Raw genomic sequence first — 22,770 nt, 5'->3', positions numbered from 1 at the left:
TCAGAATTTCATCATGTGGTGGGATTGTAGTTTCCAAGTCTGTTGCCTTTGGGGGGCTTTTGCTTTTAGGAACACTGGGTCTCTCCCACCTATTTGTGAGGCCCCTTCTGAAGGGCTCTATAGCCCACCTTAAAGCTTCCATTTATCCCTGGGGCAGTTTTCAGGAAAGGGACATGGAGACTTAAATGCACACACAGACAAATGTGGATGTGCTGGTGGCTTTTTTTTTTCTGACAAGAAAGATACGTGCTCGTCTTTTTTTTTTTTCTTTTTTTCTTCGGTACGCGGGCTTCTCAGTGTTGTGGCCTCTCCCGTTGCGGAGCACAGGCTCCGGACGCACAGGCCCAGCGGCCATGGCTCACGGGCCCAGCCGCTCCGCGGCATGTGGGATATTCCCGGACCAGGGCACGAACCCGTGTCCCCTGCATCGGCAGGCGGACTCTCAACCACTGCGCCACCAGGGATGCCCCATGCTTGTCTTTATTTGCAGGGCAGCATCTGCCACGTTAGTTTAAGATTTGAAGTGGAGGTGGGTGGAGCATCGGTGGAGATGTTGTAAATGAAGATGCACTCAAGGTATTTCTTCAGAGGAATGACTGAACATGGCCTGTCTGGCCTAGCCACACAAGCTGCACATCTTACCATGCCCAGATCCGTGCCTGCTTGCAAAGCAGCTGTGTCAGCAAGAACAGGCCACCAGGCATGGGCAAGGAGAGTCCCAGAGTTAACGATAAAAGCCTTAGATATACCTTTTTTATTATTCATTTTTTGCTATTCAGGTTTTGGATCCAAATATGGACCTTCGAACAGTGAAACACTTCATATGGAAGAGTGGTGGTGACCTCACCCTCCATTACCGTCAGAAGTCCACGTGAAGGGTGGGCGAACGCTCCTGGGTATTCATTTACTGACCTTCCTCTATGGCCCCAAGAGTAGTGCTAGGAAGCCCACTGAGCCCCAACGGGAACAAGACTTCTAATGGCCGATTTGGTATGGACTGAGATTCTCTTTCAATTGAAGTGACTAATCGAGATGTAATATAGAAACCAGTCTCCATGTGTAGATTAAGCTGTCCCCAGGAAGGCAGAGTGCCAGAGCAGAAGAGCCCCGAGCAGACTGTGTCTTGCGAGGTGTACAGAGAACTAACAACAGGCCAGCGCAGACTTTGCTTCCTCCTTTTGTTTCAGAGGACCCTATCTTGATCTGTTAGCACTTGTTAGAAACACATTGGTAGGGCCACATCTGTCACTGTGTTTCAACTCCAAACCCACACTCTTGAGCTTTGCTAAGAGTACATTCCACTCATGCAGTACCTATGAAGGCTTTTTCCAAGTTTGTCATTTAAAAAAAAACAAGTTGTTTTCACCATTTAAGACAGTTACTTTTAATAGGAATTTGCTGCTGCACAATTCGAGAGCCAGCCCATTTCATAATAAATGATTATTGTTGGGCTTGTTTTTAATATTGCATCTCAGATGTGTTCTTGTAGGAAGATCTGTTGAAATTCCAGGTGCTGGATCACAGCACTGGGACTGCCAGCCTAGAGTACGCCCAGCCTGTGCCCAGCGGTGATACCCCCACGGTGCCCGGACTGTTTGGCGGCCACAGGGAGGTGCAGCTCTCTTACTCCTTCCTCCACTGTGTCGTTTTATTTATGGGCAAAGCCAGGTGACACCACAGGTTCTTGCTCTGGGTGAGCAGCGTGACACCATCAAAACTTAAGACTGTGATGAGATTTTAACTTCATTTAAATGCTACCTAATATTTATGGTGTCAGAGTAAAAGGGTATCATAGTGAGTTAATTTGATATTCACATCCTGGAAGTATACATGTTTGTTTTTTCCAGTTTTATATGCAGGTTTTTGTTGTTGTACCTGTATCCAGATTTCTTTTCACTGTTCTTTCTAACAATCTAAAGCTTTCATAGAATCATTTGGATCTTGTACAGAATATAACTTATTGGGGATAAATACTTCAACTTTTGGCAGAAAAAAATACTTTGGATTCTCCCCAAGGTCATTTGTATTTGGAATAGAACAATGGTCCACCCCCATAAAACTACGTAAGACAAGCCTCCTGGATGAAGCCAGAAGCACAAGTGCCTTCAGAGGGCAGTTTATTCCAGTCCAGTTGCCTCCCCAGCATGGCCCGTCCCCACAACAGCAGCGACTACGGAGGGGGTGGGGAAGGTTTTTTCTTTTCTACGCCTTCACAGGTTCAGCTGGAGGCAGCTGGTGGCCTGAGTCCAGACCTCACTATCTGAGATATTCCGACCGGCACAACCGTAGAGGCAGGGTTTCCTCACTGCTCGTCAGCCTCCTTTGGAAAGTGGGCTGGTCACTGCCGCCACACTTTGAAGAAGTGCGCAAAGACACGCCACATCTCCAGTGAGCCTGTCTCCCTTATGCAGAGAGCAAATGGCTGTTTTTAAAAATCCTTTCTATCTGTTGAATACAACAGTGCGCTTTTGGTGCACATTTTTTAGCAATAGTTGTGAATTAATGGCAAAAACAAAACAAAACAAAACAACTCATTTACCAGCCCTCAGTTGTGTTTGCACGAGGGGCCCTTGGGCTGAAGGAATGGGCCTCGCTGGGCCATGCTGCCCTGGGTGCCGAGCCTCGAGGGGCGGCTGTGCTCCCTTCCTGTCATAGATCTCACCCCCAGCATGGTTGTGGTTTTTTTTGTTGTTCCAGTCAAACCAGTAATAGTTTCCAGAAAATCTTGACAGTCTGCAATGCCAAAAGGGTAAAAATCTGTATTTCACAGTTGTATAGAATAAAGGCTTTAGTTACAATATTTCAAAGTGTAGTACACATTTATTTTCGCTTGTCATTTTCCTTCATAGCAGATTACAGAGAAAGGAAGAAACTTCTGGTTTTGTGTTTACCGTGGAAATAATTAGCATTGCTATCCATTTTATCCCCCAATTTAAGGAGGGGAGTGTGTGAAAGTGAGGGAGGGAAGAACCAGGTCCCTTGGGTGAGGGTGACTCTGGGTCGGACTGCCAGGCTACAGTGAAGGGAAGCTGGCCTCAGAACAGGCCCATGGTGATTCTTTTCTACTTCCTGGATTGCTGCACTGGGCTCCCAGACCATCTAGGAACCAGGCTCCAGCACTGGCTTTGGACACAACGCCTCCCTGTTCTGTGGGCTTATCAGCTGCTCTGGTAGACTTGACAAAGGCTTGCTTTTTAAATGTAGTCACAGTGCTAGAAGCGAAGTGTTTGCTGGTTTGGGGCCCTCCCTCCATATACTTGGTCTGTGCCCCCCAGAGCATACAGTCCTTGTCCTATGAGCCTAAGAGAGCTCTGAATTCCCTGTAAGTGCACACATTCCAAATCAAATGGTAAAGGTAGGACTTTCGACTGGGCCGAGACTAGAAGGCCAGGCCAGAGGCAGCTTTCATGGTACTCCGCGAGGGCTGTGGGAAGGTGAGGGACTCTAGCCAAAGAGGAGAGGACTTCAAGTGATGAGGGGCCATCCCTGGATGGAGCCCTCCTCTTCCTGCAGGAACCAGGCAGAGCAAAAGACTCGACCTAGTCTTAGCCTCCCAAGGCACTGGAGGTGAGGGGAACAGCCCTCTCCTGTACTACAGGAAAGAACAGAAGGGCCCCTACCCAATCTTGTCCAGGCCCCTCATCTCCCCTTGGAGTGGGAGCTGTGTGTGAAGAACTCCAGTCGGGAGGACTGGCTCTGAGAGTCTGCTTAGGATGGTGAAATTAAATTTGTAACTTTTACTCACCACTGGGGCTGGCTGGATGACTTCTATATTTAGAAGAGATGGCTGTAAAAGTTTGGGAGCTGACAGGAGTCACAACTGGGGACACTTGTGTGTCCCCAGGTCTGTGGGGTGTAGACGGTGGCGAAGAAGCAGCATCGTGGTCCAAGCACAGGTGAGTGTGCTGAAGGGCCTAGAATTTCCAACCATCCTCCCTCAGAAGAGGTGGGCAAGTTCACTGCCTCTCCTCCAACCATGGCTGGAATATGTGGTTAGCATGAGCCAACTGTGCTGTGTAGTGAGTGAGACAGTAATTGGAGCGGCAGGGGTCCCCAGGGCTTGGGGGTGCCTTCCATTACAGATAGAGCTGGCTGAGCTCTGTGGAAAGAATCACTACAAGCCCTACAGAGCGATTAGGCAAACACTCCACACCAACCCCTTCGTCCCTCACCCCATCTTCACACCTGATGGTGCCTGGACTCTGCTACCTTCTGTGCACCCACAGAGCAGGAGCAAGCAGTGGGTACGTGGCCAAAAGATGCCCTTCCCCAAGGCCCGCGGCCACTGAAGTTCCACACCTTACCAGAGCAGCAAAGAATCCTTTGCTCTCCGACCCTATCTCCTGGAAAACTTAATTAACCTGGGTGCTACTCCCAGCCCCCTACTACCCCAAAAGTACTTGAGATTCTCAAACAAGTGGCCAATTCCCCAAAGGCAGGACCATCAGGCAGAATGAATGCTGGGAGGTCACCTCTTGGAGACCAGTAGCGTCTGAGTGGACACAAGCCACGCCACCCCCCACCCCCTGTCAGCAGCAGCCTAGGAAGCGTAATGCAGGGGGCTTGGCCATGCAGTGTGGCCTGAGCTGCCTCCCACTTCTGGGCCTCATGAAATGCCATCAGAGGCCCTTCTTAGTGCCTGGGGTGTTATTCTGGGGGGGAGAGCTGTGCCTGGCTGGCTGCCCCCTCAGCCTGTGCCCTGAAATCTGGGCTCTCTGTGCTTGCTGACTCCTCCTCGGCCTGGGCTTCGAGCAGCTCAGCGGACAGCCCATCTTCTGGTGAGGCTGCACAGGTGAGGCTGTCGGGAAGTGTCAGCTGAGGCAGGTGGTCCGCCTGGGCGCCTGGGCTGTCTGGGAAGGAGACCTCAAACTCTGACCCAGACCAGGTGGCCTCACCTGAAACACACGGGGTGGAGCTGAGGAGGCCCACAGACCAGGGCCAGTGTGGCCTGGGGCAGTAACCCCGCTGACCCTCAACTCCCACCCCCAGCGTTGATGGGGGATGGGCGATTTAGCGTACAAATGCCTTGATGCGGCTGCATTCCACCTGCAGGCCAGCCTCTAACCCAGCTGAGAGACTCAGGGCCGCCTTCCCCACAACCCGGGGTCCTTCCCAGAAGGCCTCCGAAGGTGCCGGCCGGCCACTCACCACCACGCTCACGAGAACCCCTGCTGGAGCAGACGTCCTCCGGCCCTGAGACTGAGACCGCAGTGGAGGTCAGCTCTGTGGAGGAGGGCAGCCCAGACCAGGCGCTGGCGTTGCTGCTGTCCAAGAGGGAGATGCCAGACACGTCCAGGAAGCCTAGGGGAAGGTGCACAGTTCTCTACCAGAACAAAACCCTGACCACTGGAAGGCCAGCGCCCTGGGCTCACGGCACCCTGTTCCTGGGGCATCTGGCCCAGCCAGAGACTGTAACCTCCTCAGCCCGTGGCAATGCCCCCAGCCAACCCCAGAGGTTCCCCACTGCTGGTTTCTGAGGAAAGAAAGGAGGCCTGGGGTTGGGTATCATGGGAATAGCCCAGTGGCAGAGGGCCCAGACCCTGCTCTGTGCCCAGTGTGCTGTGTGACCTTGAGCAGGCCCCCTCTCTCCTCTGGACGGCAGTCTTGCCATCCGTATACTGATTGGATCACCTGCAGTTATCTTGGTGGATATCAGATAGGAGGGCTCAGTGGGTCTGCCGAAGTCCAGCCCAGAGCCCGGGACTTGCTCCAGCACAGGGCTTGCAGGCCCTCAGCTTCCTCAGCCTGCTCGGTACCTGGGTCCATGACTCGCTGCAGTGGAGGCGGAGGCTGAAGAGGAATCTCCATGGAACGGGGAAGGTCGCCAAGGTCTGGAGTGCCATGGCCAGGACTCTTGGGCCCAGGGAGCTGTTCCTCCTTGGAGGAGCCAGGTGCCTGCAGCAGGGCCTACAAGGAGCCAGGGAAAAAAAGGAACAGGAGGGGCCTGTTGGACAGGGTAGTCAAACCTAACCGCCAGCTCACACCCACCGGGAGCACCACTCAGCCCAAGGGAGCAAACAGCCCTGGGCATCTAACGATTCCTCTACAGCAGATGTGAAGTCAGGCAAGAGGGGCCTGGCTGGCCTCCCGTGCAGTGCGGACATGGACTCGGGGCACCCTTCCCACTCTGCTGAGCAGCCCCAAGGGCCCACCTGACGGAGCCCCATCCATGACCCATAGGAAGAGTCCATGCCTGGACAGCAGTCCCCAAGGGCCCCCGTGCAGACCCCAGGCACCAGCCCAATGCCCAGAGGCACTTGGGGGACCTCTCAACAGCCACGATCTGGCTGCAGACCCAGACAGACACCCAGCCCCTGGCCTAACTTTACCACAGACTCACGGAGGCACAAACAAGGCTCTGCCCACCTCTGGGCCTTAGTTTCCCAGTCATGAAATGAAAATGACAACCAGTGCCTCACACTACCCTCACCTCCAGACCCAAGTGGCAGGAGAACCGAAGTAGGTTCTGCTGTCCCAGGATAGGCCCATCTTCTCCCACTGGGTCCCACAAGCAGATGGGCCTCCCAAGGCTTCTGCAGGCAGGCCCCCAGTGAGGACAGCCCCCAGTCTCCTCTTCCCAGCTGCAGGCCCTTCTGCCCACATGAAGCTCCCCTCTCGCCACAGCTGGCAGGTGCTCCCCACGTACCTCCACGTAGTCACCCTGCCTGGAGCCTGTCTCCAGGCCAGAAGGGGCAGGAGAGTCCTGCGGGGTGGGTCCAGGTGGTGGGGCACCAGGCGGCGGGACACCAGGCGGCAGGACACCAAGTGGCGGGATACCAGGTGGCGGGACACCAGGTGGTGGGACACCAGATGGCTTCTTGTGGTGGCTGGGAGGCTGGGTTGGGATCCGGTGCAGATACCCATAGCCGATACCACAGCCCAGGCTGCCGAAGACCAGAAACATTCACTCCAGGGCTTGTCCCACAGCCCTTCCTATCCCTGCCACCCCCATCCACCAGCAATGAGGGGGCCTCATGGACCAACTGTCAGCCTCAGGACCCCTGGGCCCAGGGCCCATCCCTCCATCCCCACCATGGGACTCCAGGTCCATGCCCAACGGCCAGGGTCCCCCACGGCCCCACCAGGGCCCCACCCTGCAGCCCTGCAACCCCAGGAAATACCTGCCCTCTCCTCCCCAGGCTGCATTGGGAGTGACAGTCACCTCCCGGCAGGAGTCGGACTCGGAGTTATAAATCATCAGCTTCAAGGGCTTCCCCTCATGGGACTCAATGAGTGAGAAGAAGTCCTCGGACTACGACAGACAACATGGCACCTGAGCCCTGCTCCCACCCTGGGATGGGAAGCCTCACAAGACAAGACGCTTCTCATGGACAGTACCCACTTCTCCACACCCCATCCAGGGGGCCGGGGGGAAGGCTGTGTGTGGTTCCTTACCTCCTGGAGGATCTGGTCTGAGCCAACCACGTAGTCGGTGTAGGGGCGCAAGCCAGCGAGGGAGGCAGGGGAACAGGGTTCCACATCCTGAGGAAAGAAACTATCCAACTATCGGCCTTGCTTCTGGGGGGCGGCGGGTGGGAAGCTGCCTCTCCAGGAGCTGCCTCTCCACCTGTCCTCTGTCCCCAGGCCAGGACCTCAAGCCCAGACTCCCAGCCCAGCCCCTGGTTCCCCTGCCTCCCCCGGTCCACAGCCTGTCCAGCAGAGGGCAGCACCGTGCCACAGGCAGGAGCTCCCACATCTGACTACCTAGGTCCAACTCCTGGCTCCACCAGCGGCTAGCTAGGGCGCTATGGACAAACACTTAACCCCTCGGCCTCAGTTTCCCCACAATTAAAAGTGGGATATGTAGTGCTCACTCAAGAGTTGCTGAGAAGATTAAAAAAAATAATATATGCACAGAATGAAAACCACACCTTGGCCCACAGTAAGTGCCCAACTGCATTGCTGTTACGGCTGCAGGCACAGAACTGAAGACCCATGGGGTGGCGGGTGGGGGGAGGTTGAAGGAGAGGGTGGTGAGAAGTGGGTACGAGGATTGCCTTCTCCCTTGGAAAGCTCCACTATCCAACCCCCAATCTCCCGGGAAATATAGAGGGATTTGTATCACCACCCCCATTGCACTTATGGACAAACTGAGGCTGGCTGAAAAGGTTGAGAAGGCTCCCACGAGGAGTCAGTGAGCAATAGAAGGGGCTAGAAACCAAATCAGCCAGTGTCCAGCTCAGGGCACCCTCTGTCCATCAAGCCGTAGGACCGAGCATTCAGAACTTGGGCCCCATCAGTGACTGCATGTCACGTGTGCATGTGTGTCTGTGAACGAACACTAACAGCAACATCTGTGACAACTCAGTCACAGAGATTCATTAAGGTTCAGACCCCAGGCACCAGCCCAGTGCCCAAGGGTGCTCTCAGGGGACCTGCCAAGAAAAATCATAATATCCTAGAGCAGCGGTCTCCGACCCTTCTGGCACCAAGGACCAGTTTTGTGGAAGACAATTTTTCCACGGACGGCGGGGATGTTAACGGTTCAGGCGGTAACGCGAGCGATGGGGAGCAGCAGATGAAGCTTTGCTCGCTCGCCTGCTGCTCACCTCCTGCTGTGAGGCCTGGTTCCTAACAGGCTGGGGACCAGTACCAGTCCACGACCCTGGGGTTGGGGACCCCTCCCCTAGAGTACACCAGAAAAAACACTCTTTTAGATAAAGCCGCAGCAGCAGCCTTCTGGCAGTACAACCAAGCTTCCAGCAGATGGCGCCCCCACCTTTCCAAAGAAGAAGCCAACGTCTAGAGGGTAAGAAAATGCCCTAAGTCACAGGGCACTGTTGGGCTGAGAGGAGTTGCGCTCTCTGGGACACTGGAAAGGGGAGACCACACCCTGCCCTTGGGACCCTCTAATAGACCCACTGTCTGCTGGCCTCTCCCGGGAGGCCCCCACCACACACCCATCCCATACGCCCCGCCCACTCACCAGCACGTGCCACACATGCTCGCTGGCCCTTCGGAAGCTGCAGAAGCGCACGCTGGCACCCAGCAGGCCCTGGCCGCCCCACATGTTGCTGGGCACCACCTCCACCTCGCGCACCTTATTGGTCTTCATGCTGAACACCTCCAGCTTCACCGGCTTCTCCACATTAGCCTTCAGTAGGGCCTTGAGCGTGTCATTCTCCTTGTTCTGCAGGGGCAGCGGGGCTGACTCCCGGACCCCCACACACACACCCGGCCAGGCCCCCCAGACAAGTCTGGGTCTGAGATGGGGCAAGGGCCTTGGTGGCTGGGCTGGGCCTGCAGCCACTGTGACCCCCAGTACCCCCAAGCCCTGCTAAACCTTCCTCCTTCAGTCCCCCCGGAGAACACAACAAAGTAAGCAAAGAGCCCCCGGGGTCCAGAGCATTGCAGCACTGCCCACTCTGAGCTGCCCCTTCCAGAGCTCTCACACTTCTCAGGCCCCTCTGGGCAGGCCCCGTAGACCTTGCAGCCAGTGCCAGGAGTCCACCTGCTCCAGCCCACCCCTGAGAGCCTGGGAGCTGAGCTCCAGGCAGGGCCCCCATCAGGCTCAGAAAGAAGGGGAGATGGGGCTCAGCCTCCCTTCAGCAGAAAAGGGAGGCAGGAGCAGGGCTGGGGCCCCTGTGGGACAGCAGGAGAAACACACAAGCAAAGCAGAGGCAGAAGGGGGGCCTCACCAGCCTTGAGTGCCCGATGGTGATGATGAAGTCGAAGTAGGGCTCCAGGCCTGCCTGCTGGGCGGGGGAGTTCTCCTGCACCTGTGCTGCACAGAGGCCACGGTCACTGCGCTGACCCCGGGACTCTCCCAGAAGCCCCCAGCCGTCAATTCTAGAAACCATCACCACTCCCCGTGTCCCGGCGAGGACAGAGACACCAGTATGAACCGTTCCAGGCAGGCCACACATGGATATGGTCAAGGCTCACTCCATCTTCTCTCACTACCTTCCTGGGCACAGGTTTTCCTCTTTTGGAAAATGACTCTTTCCTGAGTATGATCCACAGATGCTTCCAAAGATGCCTCATAGGAGAACCCAGAGCAGTAGGCCACACGGAGACAGGGTGACACAGATGGCTGCCCCAGAAGGCTGGGCTGGGGCTGCTGGAAAGCCAGAAGGGTTTACCAGAAATGTTTAGATGTGGACAGGAAGGGAGTGCCCCAGGATGGATGGAGCCAGGGCCATGCCCAGAAAGACGGAGTGCAGAAGGCAGCCTGTGGCCAGATCCCAGAGAGCCCCTGACCCTGTGGTGACAGATCCTGGCCCAGTTCCACAGGTGGGGCGATAGGAGCTGTTGAGGAGGGGTGGCTGAGGAGAGCAGACCCCAGGGTCTGGAATGAGCCTGAGCCAGGGGGCCTGGTGAGCAGCGCAGAGTCCCCTCACCATCCAACCTCCCCACACAGGACAGCTCCTCCAGCGGCCATTCCCAGCCCAAGGGGCTCCTGCCCTGCCCTCAACTCCCGAACTCCCTGCTGTCTCCAAAAACACCACAACCAGGCTTGCAGCTATGGTGGAAATCCATCTCAAAGGCCCCATTCACAGAGCTTTGCTCAAACAATGCAGCCTTTATCCCCAGGTCTGGACCGAATATGGGCCCCACACCCTCAGGCCTTTGGCTGTGAGCACTTGATGCCCTGTTGGTCAGGCACCAGCCAGGCCAGCAGCCCACAGGGCACAGGGCTCATGTGGCCTCAGGTTCCGGATGCTTCCTTGAGGGGAAGGCCCCCATGGCTTCTGCCACCCACTAGCCCCTCCAGTCTTGGAGTCCCCACACTGAAGGAGAGCTCACCGCTGAGGCTATGGATCAAGGCCAGTTCACCTCTGGAATGAGGGCTCCCTCCAGGCAGTGGAACCGACAGAGCCCCACCTTGCCACCTCCAGAAGCTGCCATGGCTTCCAGTGAGAATAAGCCCAGAAACCAACTCCAGCCCTAGTTGGCCTGGCCCAGAGAGCAGCTGCTTGGAGCCTGCCCCTCCGTCCCTTCAGGGGGAAGCTGGGACGAGGGGTCTTTGGAGAATCAGAGGACAGTTCGCCAGGGAGAGCTGGCGGGGAGCTGCTCCTCCCTGCTCTGGGCCACTCCACCTCCCTCGGGTAAGGCCCCCACTCCAGAGGCCGGTTGCCCTCTACCCTCCTCAACACTGTGTCTGCCAACCTCCATCATTAATGAGGCTCAGAGGCTCGGGCCCCCAGTGCGCAGGCCCGGCCCTCTCCCAGCCCACCCAGCGCCTCCACCTCCCCTCTCCTGTGGCCTTGTCCTCAGTCTGGCCTTGTCAAGGCCCCTTGCTCTGGGCCTTGTCATCACCCACTATGGCTCCACAGCGGAAATCACCTGTGGTGCTGCCCACCGCACCCCCAGCCCCGCAACAAGCGTCCCCTCTGTCTGGCTCTCCCTTGGGTGTTCCCATCACCCCAGATCCCGCAGCCCCACAAGGAGTGCTGCTTTCATAACACTCCCCCTGCCCCCTGTATCTCCCATCAGGGCACCTAGAGTGATAAACAACAATGGCAGTTTACGCCTTCTGAGGCTTGGCTGGGTGCCAGAAGACTGCACCACCTGCTTCCCCAGTCATTTAACCGTCTCACTAACCCCAACTGACAGGGGAGGAAAAGCACTCAGTTATTCAGCAACAGCCTGACCCCAGGAAATCCGACCCAGAGTCTGCTCCTGTCCACTGCCGAGGACAGTGACTCCTCCACCGTGCCCAGCACACCGTGGGAACGCCAATATTTAGGGAAGGCAGCACACTTGCTCTTCGTTTTTTTTTTAAATGTTTAGGGGGCAGTGTCACACCTCCACTTAAAACCTCCCAGTGGCTCCACAGCTCAGCATAAAATCCTAAATCCTCATGACAAAACGCAAGGCCCCAAGCAACCTGGCCTCATCCTTTAGCACTCTCCTCACATGGGCCACGCCACCCAAGCACACCAACCCCACCTCCTTGCTTCTCCTCAAGCCCAGCAAGCACAGTCCCACCTCAGGGCCTCCCTCTGCCCAGAACGCTCTTCCCCCAAATATCTGTATTGTCCTTACTTCCTTCCAAGGTGTCTGTTCAAACGTGACTTGATCAGAGGCCTTTCCTGACCCCTGTATACAAGAGCACCCACTCATCACTCTGGATCCCCTCACTCTGCTTTACTTTTCTTGCTAGCAATGATCACCACCTACCATATATTTCCTGTCTGTCTCCCTTCCCTCTCTGCTGGCATCCAAATGTAAACTCCATGAGAAAACGGACAATATCTTTTCTGCTCACTGCTTTATCTCCAGTGCCTGGAACTCTACCTGCCACAGCATATGTGCTCAAAATCACTGTTTTGGCTATAAGGATATACTGTACAATGCAGGGAATACAGCCAATATTTTGTAATAACTATAAATGGAGTATAACCTTTAAAAATTGTGAATCACTATATTGTACACATATATAATATTGTACATCAACTAACTAAAAGTACACGTATGAAACGGGGGGAAAAAAACTGTTTTGTGAATGAAGACCTCCAATTCCCCAGTCTCTCCATTCTGTCCCTCTCCAACAGGCCCTTCCCATCTTCACTCTTAACATCACCACCATCACCAACGTCACCACCACCACCCCACCCCCCATTGTCGATATCCTCAATTTGCCTTCCATCAAACCTGTTGGAAGACTCTTCTGGCTGCATGCATTTCACTGTCCACCTTTTCTGTCCGGTGCCTCATCATGACGTCCACTAGGGAAAGCCCACCACCAAGCACAGATTCTGTTACCTCTGGGTCCTGAAGCCATCCTGGCTTTCCTTTTAGGAAACCTCTTCTTTAGCTGCCCCCCTCACCCATAGTTGTTAACAGAGCCTCCCATCACAATGCAGAGACCGCTCAACAGCCAAGCACCAAACTGACAAGCCTGTCTGCCTACCCCCATCTCTGCTGCCATCCACCGTGCACAAGGGAGAAGGGAGTCCTGCCCCGCGGCGCGCCGGGGACGGACACTCTCCTGCCCCTCTCAGCTCTGTTACAGCCCCTCCTTCTCCGCAGTACAAATCACCCCAAATCTCCATCTTTCAGCGGGCCCCTCTCCTCACCTTCAGGCTCTAGGAACCCACTCCATCTCCACTTTCCCCGGGACCTCTGTGGCGACACCGAAGGCACATTATCAGCCGCGGCCTTACCGCGCTTCTCCGCAATGTTCCACCGGGGAGCCCTCCCCCCACCATCCCCCGCAAACTCTCTCCCCGAGCCCTCCGCCGCATTCTCTTGGCTCTCCCGCTCCCACTTTCCCGGGCTGGTTCTCAGCGGTCTTCGACCCCACCACAGGCAGGATGCGCGCTGGCAGGCTCCCCTGCAGCTGGCGTCCACTCGGTTACCCCGACCCCCTGGATCCAAGGGCGGGGACAGCCGGGCCCTGGGCTTAGTTGGCTCTCTCCCCAGGCCCAGTAACAAGCGCAGTGCACAACAGGCGATCATAAATGTGATCATACAAGTGCACAAATGCGTCCCGACTGGACCTGGTGCTTTCACTCTTCAACCGGGAGAAGTGCCATTCCGGGGCGGCCCGACACGACCAGGAAACGCTCCAGCTTCCTGCAGAGCTGGCACTTGGGGCTGGCGCCAGGCCGACCCGCGGCCGCAGACGGGCCGGGGCCCAGGAGTGCCGTGGCGCCATCTCTCGCCGGCGGCTCCTACCGGGAAGGGGCATCACTCTCCCCCGGGCGACCGCACTAAGGCCGAGACCCCGCCTCTACCGCCCCCAGACCGGTGATCGGACGTCCCCCGCACATTGGTGGGGACGCCATGCCAAGGCCACCGGTGCCGCAGGGGCCACTCACCCCGTGCAGGTGGAAGCCCTCGGCGCCTCCCGCGGGCTGCTCGGCGCTGGCGCCCAGGCCCATGGCCACTGTCGGCTCGGGCGCCGGTGCCCGGGACCGCGGCGCCACCAGCGTATTCGCCCTCTCGGCGCTCGACTACCCGCGCCTTGTCACGTGGGTGCATGGCCACGCCCACCCTTAACTCTGACGCCCTTAGAGAGCGGCCGGCTGCTCCGTTTCCAAGGACGCGCGCGCCTCCAACAGCAGGCCGCGAGAGGCGCGACCGGGACTGTGACTCGGGAATCCCGCTCCGCGAGGCACCACCAGACCCGGACTCGGAGCCGCGGGTGCCCGGAGATGAGCATCAATGATTCCCCCCTTATGGTGCGTGGACGGGGAACTGCCCAGCCGCTCCCTCCGGGACTCTCCGCCCCTGGCCTGGTGACCCCCGCGCCTTGAAGCTCTCCTGTTACCTCTCTGACCGCTCGTGCGGCCTCCGCTACCCGCCTTTCGCTGTCCCCGGCCTCTTCAGGCTGCCTTCGTCCCTTCTCGCCTCACTCTCCGTGGCAAGCGCATCCTCTCTAGTGTTCTCTGAGCCCACAGTCATCATCCCCACCCAGTCCTATCCCCGAGCTGCCCCAGACCAAAGCATAAAAACCCAGCTCCATCACCTAGCCATTATCTCCCCTTCCCCTGTGTGTGCCTCTTCTGGGTCCTTCACCTCAGTGGATCGCACCACCATTTGATCCCCCAGCCTTTACTCTTTCCCATACTAATCTCCAGATTCTGTCAATCGGCAGGAAGTATCAGCTCCTAAATGTCTCCTGAGATCACCCACTTTTTATCTCCTAGTCCAGGATCACCACCATCTCCCCTCTGGGCACCTGCAACAGTCCCCTTCCCAACTGGTTTCTCTGCTTCGGCTTTCTTCACCAGCAGTCCCCCACCACCACCGCCTCCACCACCACCGCCACCAACATCCACGACCACCCCAACACACACACACCAGAGTGTTTGCAAAAACACACACCTGAGTACATCCCCACCCCCCCCACCCCCGTGCTCAACGCTTAAAACCATTCCAGCTGCTTCCTGTTACCCTCAGGATGGTGTCTGGGCTCTTTCATATGGCCCACAAGGCTGTTCACAATCCAACCACATCTGTCCCCAACCCCGGCACCCACAAACCTTAGGGGAAGTGAGACTTCACTTTGAAATCTCAGCGCCTCTTACTATGTGACCTTTGTCAAGCCACAGCCTCCATGGGCTTCGGCTTCCTTAACTGTGAAGGATATGGAGAGGATAATGCATAGATGATGGGCGTAAAGCCCTTGGTACACTTCCCCACAGGTGGTTAGCCCACAATAACTTGTACCTCTAAGTACTGGCGTCATGATTCTTATTATCGGTTCACTTTCTTCCCTCTTATTCCCTTCCTGAGGCAAAACCTGAGTTGAACTCCCATCACATTTGAACCAGAATCTGTGGTTAATTCCAAAACAAACATCTCCAAACTCCTTCCCAAGAAAACTGTATGGAGCTGTTCCTGGGGCTGGGGAGGAATGGGATGAGGTCTGAATATTCTTTCTCTTCTCTTTACAGAATTGGAAGAGGAGAAGGGACTAGGGGAGGGAGCAGGTCAGAACAGACAGAAAAGGGGCTGGGACTATTGCAACTGTGTCTTCCTCCTCGTAGGCTGGGATCATTTATTACAGCCAAGAAAAGTACTTCCACCATGTGCAGCAGGCCGCGGCCGTGGGCCTGGAAAAATTCAGCAATGACCCAGTGCTACAGTTCTTTAAAGCCTATGGAGTCCTCAGGGAAGGTAGGGACTCGTCAGTGTTGCCTTCTGACCTCAGGCACTAGCCCAGCACTAATGTGCTGGCTCCACCTGGATGCCTACTTCTACCCCAATCATGTTCCCATGGAAAAAGTCTTACACTCAGTAGCTAGATTCCCAGGTTAATCCACAGAATGTAACCCATATCTAGTTGACTTTTGAGACCTCAGAGACCTCACTACCCCTGCTCTGCACCTCAGTCTCCCTATCTGTAAAATGAGTTGGGGGAAAGATGACTGCAAGATTGTTGAACCAATCCCAGGCTTGGAAACTGAGAGCCAGTAGTGCAGAAAAAGGAGGAAGTGGTAGGTGTGGCCACAGGCAGGTGTGGGACAGGAGCAGGGAGAGAAGTGGGGCCCATGGAGGTGCGACTCACTGACATTTAGAAGGTCGTCCTGGGCGGGGGGCCAGCTGAGCTGCCCATGGCCAATGTCAGTGGACATGGAAGGATAAATATAGCTGAGCAGCTAGCTGGGAATGCACAGAGGTCCTTCTTCAGAACCAACTTACAGGAATCCTTGTGCATACTCCTGGACCATGGCGCCAGCAGCCCTTTCAGGAAGCTTCAGTCTTCGGGGAACTTGGGCCACTAGTGACCTTTTGGACCAGTTAGTCCAAGTCTTGGGTCAGGTGGTACCAAGCCTTGGGTCAGCCCTGTGTCTGCCATGGAGCCTCCTGCCCTCTGAGCATGGAGCCCCAGAGAATAACCACTTGGGCTGTCTTCACAGAGCGCATCCAGGATGCCATCAGCAGCCTAGAGAGCATCCAGAATCACCCAGATGTGTCCCTGTGCTCCGTCATGGCTCTCATTTATGCTCACAAGTGCTGTGAAACCACCGGTGAGTGCAGCCATGCTCAGCCAGGCCTGGCCCAGTGGGGAAGAGAGAGCCCCACTCCAGAGATATAGCCCCTCTTGGGCTGCAGGAGGTGTGTGCGCCCGAGACTGCAGGTGCTGTGAGGAGTGGGTCCCCTCCCCTCCCCATGGAGACCTCAAAGAAGACCCCATGCCCAGGCCCAACTGAGTGGGAGCCGCAGGCAGAAAGCATGACAGTGGGAGGGGTCCTCCTTCCACATCCCAAGAGCTGGGGAGACACCCTGGTTTCCCTTGCCAAGATCTTGTCGAGAAAAACCAAGCCAAAATAAAAAATTCTGCCCCTCATCTGCACCTCTCTAGAGTCAGGAAGAGATTCTAAGAAACCACGTACAAACTACAATTTCCTCACCCGGAACGGATTGTGGGCCTGAGGTGGGGGGTTCAGGTTTGATCTGTCTGCCCAGCAAACTGCTGGGCACAGAGGAGAAAAGATAAATCTTAGCAAACCCAGTTCCAGGGCTGGGCAGCTCCTGTGGCATCACACGGGCCAGTGTTCCTGGTTCCCAGGCCCTGGGCTGTCGTGTAGTCGGCTCCGTGTGTTGAGGGAGGCCCAGAGCGTGGAGAGGCAGGGCCAGACAGACCTCCCCATCATAACTTGTCCCCTTCCTCCTCTCTCTCGGATCCCAGACCAAGACGCGATTCAGGAACTTGAGAGCAGCCTGAAGGAAATCCGCAAGACAGCCAGCGGGACTGCCCTGTACTATGCCGGCCTCTTCCTGTGGCTCATGGGCCGCCATGACAAGGCCAAGGAATACATTGACCGCACGTTGAAGGTCTCCAGCAGCTCCAGAGAGGTACCAGCCCTGGGCATTTTGGGGGCAACAGCCGAAGAAAGCAGTGTCCAAACACATGCTAAAGCGTGGCCCTTACTCCCATGGAGGGCCCTGGGGCTGGGGGAGGGCCACACCCAGACACCAACGAGACCCATGCTGGCTCAGGGTTTAGACAACTACACACTGGCCTTTGTCCATAGAGTCCGATTGTAGATAGGTTTTATGGCCTGCACTATATATTTTTAAAATCTTGAATTAGTTTGCTGACATTTAGAAATCAGAAGATTTTTACCTAAAAGTCCAGATTTCTTGGTTCTTTTGAAAAACTAGATGAGCTGACTACACCGGGCCTGTATTCCTTCCTTGCAGTGATCTGCTAGGTGTCAGTGGTGGCTCACACAGAAGATCTCATATGCAGTGGATGTCATGTGCTGTAGAATTGTACTCATGGTAGAATTAGAAGCCTCAGTCTAAGCCATGCATCTCAGCAGGGTATATATCACCCCCAGCCCCCCAAGGGGGTGAAAATTGGTTCTTGGAGGAGGGGGTGAAAAAAACCTCACTGTTTGTATATAAAACACAGATATAAACACAGTACATAAATGGTATATCTGTGATATTAAAATTTCTTGGAGGGGGAGGGAATGATTAGGGGAGAAATGACTAAAAAGTCTCCTTAGGAGGGCAGTAATGGAAGAGAATTGAGAAACCTGCTCTAGGCTGTGAGAGATGCTTAAGGGCAGGGTCTTCCAAGCACCCCTGTAACCTTGCCTCCTGGGCCTGGCCTGTGGCACCTGCCAGGCGAGGCGGGATGAAGGCTGAAGGGGAGCCACCAAGGCCCATGAGCTCAGTATGGCCACTTGCCCGCTCAGAGGGCATTCCCGGCTTCCCATGCAGGCTGGGCCCTGTGCTGGTCTAAGAAGTGGAGAGAGCTGGAGTGGCCCTACCCTGGCGCCCTGACCCCAGTGTAAAATAAACACGCAATGACAAGACAGGTGGTAGTGCCTCCATAAGGGGCAAGAGAACCATGGGGGTCATAGGGAGGGCCCCAACCCAGCCAGGAAGGTCAAGGAAAGCCTCCTACAGGAGGGGCCTCCTCGGCTGAGTTTTAAAGACTGGTGGTGGTTAATCAGATGAAGGGACTTGGTTTGGGGGGCGCGTACTGGGAAGGGCATTCCAGACGAAGGAACAAGAGGTATGAAGGCCTGTAGGGAGAGAGCAGGGCTCGCCTGGGATCTGGGAGCAGTGGTGCCCGGCAGGGCCTCAGGGAGTGGAATGACAAAGGGCGGGATGTGGGCAGGAGAGGCAGTCTGGATGGAGGCGATACAGGACCAAGCACTTCATCTTTCCCCTTGTTCTTATGCCAGGGCTACGTGCTCAGAGGCTGGGTGGACCTCAGCTCAGACAAACCCCACACTGTGAAGAAATCCATCAAGTACCTCGAGCATGGCATTCAGGACAACAAAGATGTTCTGGGGCTGATGGGAAAGGTAGGAGGGGCAAGAATGTCCCCACCCAGAGACCTCAGTCTCTAGACCCCCCAGCTGGTGGATGAGGAACAAAGGTCTGGAGAGCATCAGGGACTCAGAACAGCCCCGGGCCTGCTCCAGTCCTCCCTGCTACCTGCCCAGTCCTGAGCTTCCGTTGCCTGTGTGGGGTCTTCTTGGAGGCTAGGCTCCCTCAGCTCTGGCAGGCTTTGTCTCTTTGCCTTTTGTTTTCACCCACTGCCCCTTTTCTATGCATCTTTCTTTCACACTTTCTCATCTAACCTGTTAAATTCACTTAGTTGGCCATAAGAGAAGGGAGATATGTGTTTTGTATTTTCTGACCTTAATTTAAATTGTTTCCTTTTTCTGATGTGGCCCTCGTTGAATCAATCTATGATGGAAAAACCATCCTCTTATCCTCTTCTGTTTGTATATCCTTTCTTACAAAATGAATACTTACTCATTAAAAAACCAGAAGTCTAAGAAGGTCAAAAGGTGATTTAAAATGGCATCCTTAGCCCTACCACCCCCGAACAACCCATGTTAACATTTTAGGGCCATGTCTCCGAGTCTTTCTTCTACGCATTGGTTCGGGGTGTGCCTTCGGTGGTTTTCTGGGGAGCAGAGGCCATGAGGTTATCTCACAGGAGGTTTAGCAGGTTATGCCCTTGCGACCAACACTTGTGGAGAAAGTGAAAGAAGCAGGAGGGAGAACTTGGGCTGTGAAGCAGCTCCAGTGAAGGCCTCAGCCGGCTCTGCTTGGAATTATGGAGCTGGGATGGCCCTTCACTGACTCCCTCACTGACAAGATGCTGACTGTGTGACCTGCCCCTCGCGGAGGTGTGTGACCTACCCCTCGCGGAGGTGTGTGACCTGGTACCAGGCAGCTCCCTGCAGCCACGGGTGATCCCAGGAGGGAGACTCCCCCGAGAGCTGTCAGCGGCCAACTCCCCTTTTCCTGAAGGAGGTCACGCACAGCACCCACCATGGGGTGGGAGATAGTATGGGTAGTTCATATAGTTGTAATCATAGGGCATCTTACCGTTTGGTCTCTTTTTCTTCATGTAAGGTTACATCATAAGCACGTGTCATTCTGAATGTCTGCGTAAAGCCAGGCCCCTGTTGTGTGGGCCTAATGTAATTTGCCGACCCCGCCTCCTATTGTTTGGATATTGAGATTGTTTCTAGTTATACACTTAGAAAGAGTTCTACAGTGAACACGTTTATGCATATATCTTTATTTAGAATAATCCTCCTCTTGTTTTTAATAAGTCTCTTAATGGAGGGTTACTGTAAACTGAAGCCGTCCTTTCGGAGTCCAATTTCAAGCCTTTTGGGAGCATTGCCCTCTGCCCCTCAGGCATCTGTGTCATGACTCACCCAGGAGAGCCTGGTGGCTGGCTGCCTGCAGAGGCCATGACCCCAGCCCAGTGTGCCTTGAGAGCGGAAAAAGCACCGCAGGCTTGCCGTGGGGAGGGGAGGGTTACCTGCAAACCCTAACCGACTCCGAGTTGCTGCACTGGCCCAGTGAGCAGTTTTCAGTGGTGAATTTTAGGAAAGTGAATGGGAAATGATGGGCCATATGTGGAATTGGAAGGTGCCCAGCAACTCCAGCTTCTCTGCTGGGGGTGGGGGGTGGGGAGGCGGGGGGGCCCTCCCATGACCTTGCTCTGTCCCAGGCCTGCTCAGGGCTCAGCCATCTCCTGGAGCCCCTGCCTTGTCTCTCAAGAAACCCAAGACGGCTGTGGACCCTGACTTGTCACTCTGAGTGATGGATCCTGCCCACATGTCAGGCTCTGCTCCTGTCCTGGTGGGGACCCTGACACCCCTCCATCCTTCATGGGCACCAGTGGGACTCTTTTCTTTGGCTTTCGACAGGCAACGTACTTCATGATGCTGCAGAACTACTCGGGGGCCCTGGAGGTGGTGAACCAGATCACCGTCGCCTGGGGCAGTTTCCTGCCGGCCTTGGTCCTAAAGATGCGGCTGTTCTTGGCTCGGCAGGACTGGGAGCAGACGGTAGAAACGGGACACAGGTGAGGAGCGGGGCCAACCTGCCATTTCCTTCCTTTGCTAGCCAAGGGGGCTAATCGTTCCCATCTTACACAGAGGCGAGATGGGAGCTGCTGTGTACTTGATGGAGTAAGACACAAAAGTCAGTATTGTCAACAGGAGTTATGAATAGTGACATTATGACATTGGGGGTGGGGGAGGAGAGGGAGGATGGACGTGCACTAGACACTTACCTGTCATAGCAGGAAGCCGACAGCAGAGACCTGCAGTGGAATCAAGAAATAGGCCTGTCAAGAGGTCTAAGCATAGTGTTTAGGAGAGAGATGGAGGGAACTACCAAAGAAACCCAAAGCAACAAGAGTTACAGGGTAAAGAGCAGTTGTCTCTGAGGAGTGGTGGGGAGGGGAGAGTAAAGGGAGAAAGGGACTATTGTATTAGTTACTTTTAAAAACTGTGGGTGTGATATGCGTTAATAAAAACTTCAGGGGACAAAGGTCATTGTTGCCTGAGAGAAGACTTTAGTAGCAAGCTGAGTGCATCCGGAAGACAGCCTAGGGTTCAGGAGTTATGTGGTCTGTGGAAGCCAGACGCCAAGTATAGGGTGATCCTGAAGCACTTTCACTGTGAATAGAGATAAAGATGGCTTCAGGGGAGGGATGTTTGATGGAGGGTTTTGTAGAATGGAATTTTCTAGATAACTGAAGCTTATCTCTTTAACCTCTAACGCTTTAACTATTTTTATCACAGTAATCCTAAAACGTACAGTACCAATTTTCTTCCTAAAAAGAGTTAGTGGACTACGTTTTTTTCTGAGTGACCATGAGTCACCACTACAAGTTTTTACTAAGTTGTGTGTGGGAAAAATAAAACAAAACACAAACATACCTCTTCCTTCCCTGTGGAGGGATGATAACTCCTCTGATGATAGCTGGAATTTGAGTCTCAGAAAGAGGCGCTGGTAGGAAACTGAAAGTGATTCCAGCCTGTGCCAGTCCTGGGCAGGTCCTCAGCAGCCCTCTCTCACAGTTGACACCTGGCCGGTGTCCTTGGCAGGAGCTGGGTCAAGAGCTTGCTTTGGAGGCTCTGCCTTGGGCCCACAGGATACCTGGAAACACCTGGCTGAAGGCCTCAACCTTGAGTGTATGCGGCCTCCCTGCCCAGGCCCTGCCGCATCCACTTGCAGGGAGATGGTGTTTGGTGCCAGTGGGTTGAGTCCAACACCCGACACCTTCCCTCATGGAGGGTTTCCCAGCTCATAGAGTTCCCCCATTGCTCTTTAATTTTTTTTTTTTTCTGGCCACACCACAGGGCATGCAGGATCTTAGTTCCCTAACCAGGGATCAAAACCACGCCCCCTGCAATGGAAGCGCGGCGTCCTAACCACTGGACTGCCAGGGAAGCCCCTCCCGCATTGCTTATTTTTTTTTTTTTTTTACATCTTTATTGGAGTATAATTGCCTTACAATGGTGTGTTAGTTTCTGCTTTATAACAAAGTGAGTCAGTTATACATATCCCCATTGCTCTTTAAATCTCTGCTCTCTGTAGGTGTGTTTCTCTTTTCAGCCCTAAAATTGTTTATTTTTTCCTTCTCTCTTATTTTTCTCCACTGATACTAAAATAATTTGTCTCTTTCATTTAAAGAACCAGCTTTGAGTTTTGTTGATGCTATTATCTTTGTTTCCTAATTTATTAATTTCTGCTCTTTATTATTTTCTGCCAACTACCTCCTGTGGAGTTACTCTGTTGTTATTGTCTGACTCTTGAGTTGGATGCCTGGCCATTCTCAATCTTCTTTTAGAAGATAAGCATTTAAGTCTATGAATGTCCCTAGAGGTACCATTTAACAGTATCTACACATTTGGATACTTCAGTAGTATCTTCAGTATCTTTTGTTTCTAAGAATTTTCTAACATTCGTTCTGATTCTTTTTTAGTCCATACATCTTTTAAAAGTATTTTTTCATTTCCAAATTATGAGGTTCACAGTGCCTTCAACTTCATCATAAATGCTTAGAAGTCTTCGACTGTTGACTGTGCC

At 54.5% G+C, this 22,770-nt stretch overlaps 3 protein-coding genes across 16 annotated transcripts in view; 2 read left to right on the top strand and 1 right to left on the bottom strand.

Moving 5' to 3' along the window:
* WDR48 (WD repeat domain 48) overlaps window positions 1-2,807 on the top strand; it is a 45,020-nt gene extending 42,213 nt beyond the window's left edge. For all 4 annotated transcript variants that reach the window (XM_022563704.3, XM_089919156.1, XM_089919159.1 and 1 more), the window contains one exon: window positions 780-2,807. In XM_022563704.3, coding sequence (XP_022419412.1) covers window positions 780-875 — 96 coding nt within the window. In that variant the 3' untranslated portion in view covers window positions 876-2,807. The remainder of the gene's footprint in view (window positions 1-779) is intronic.
* On the bottom strand, window positions 2,735-13,944 carry GORASP1 (golgi reassembly stacking protein 1). 10 transcript variants are annotated; one of them, XM_030764078.2, is made up of 11 exons: window positions 13,767-13,920; window positions 13,023-13,068; window positions 12,598-12,671; window positions 9,639-9,719; window positions 8,927-9,130; window positions 7,396-7,482; window positions 7,122-7,252; window positions 6,647-6,884; window positions 5,757-5,907; window positions 5,149-5,301; window positions 2,735-4,895 (listed from the first exon to the last, which is right to left on the bottom strand). In XM_030764078.2, exons 1-11 carry the CDS (start codon window positions 13,827-13,829, stop codon window positions 4,648-4,650), a joined length of 1,476 nt encoding a protein of 491 aa, XP_030619938.1. In that variant the 5' UTR covers window positions 13,830-13,920; the 3' UTR covers window positions 2,735-4,647. The 10 variants fall into 10 exon arrangements, with proteins under 10 accessions (XP_030619938.1, XP_089775287.1, XP_089775288.1 ...); XM_089919161.1 differs by lacking the exon at window positions 13,023-13,068 and having other exon boundaries at window positions 13,767-13,944; XM_089919162.1 differs by lacking the exon at window positions 13,023-13,068 and having other exon boundaries at window positions 9,041-9,130; window positions 13,767-13,944.
* Window positions 13,489-22,770, top strand: part of TTC21A (tetratricopeptide repeat domain 21A) — a 33,361-nt gene continuing 24,079 nt past the window's right edge. Inside the window, exons 1-6 of one of the 2 annotated variants that reach the window (XM_089919155.1) lie at window positions 13,489-14,129; window positions 15,441-15,570; window positions 16,314-16,424; window positions 17,087-17,253; window positions 18,600-18,722; window positions 20,598-20,755. In XM_089919155.1, coding sequence (XP_089775281.1) covers window positions 14,103-14,129; window positions 15,441-15,570; window positions 16,314-16,424; window positions 17,087-17,253; window positions 18,600-18,722; window positions 20,598-20,755 — 716 coding nt within the window. In that variant the 5' untranslated portion in view covers window positions 13,489-14,102. The remainder of the gene's footprint in view (window positions 14,130-15,440; window positions 15,571-16,313; window positions 16,425-17,086; window positions 17,254-18,599; window positions 18,723-20,597; window positions 20,756-22,770) is intronic. The other variant, XM_089919154.1, reaches the window with a different exon arrangement.

The sequence above is a fragment of the Delphinapterus leucas genome, chromosome 10 (assembly GCF_059928025.1).
Source record: "Delphinapterus leucas isolate spDelLeu-1000000601 "Yukka" chromosome 10, BTC_Dleu_Yukka2, whole genome shotgun sequence".
Lineage (NCBI taxonomy): Eukaryota > Metazoa > Chordata > Mammalia > Artiodactyla > Monodontidae > Delphinapterus > Delphinapterus leucas.
Note: the sequence above shows the minus strand (reverse complement) of the source record. Positions and strands in the feature narration are given on the sequence as shown.

Bases quoted from the DNA above. Each gene is read 5' to 3' on its own strand.
- GORASP1 (XM_089919161.1), bottom strand. From the start codon at position 13,929: ATGCACCCACGTGACAAGGCGCGGGTAGTCGAGCGCCGAGAGGGCGAA. The intron at 9,131-9,638 runs GTGAGGCCCCCC...CTGCCCCTGCAG, and splicing joins CCATCGGGCACTCAAGGCTG to AACAAGGAGAATGACACGCT. The intron at 7,483-8,926 runs GTGAGTGGGCGG...TTCTTTCCTCAG, and splicing joins AGCATGTGTGGCACGTGCTG to GATGTGGAACCCTGTTCCCC.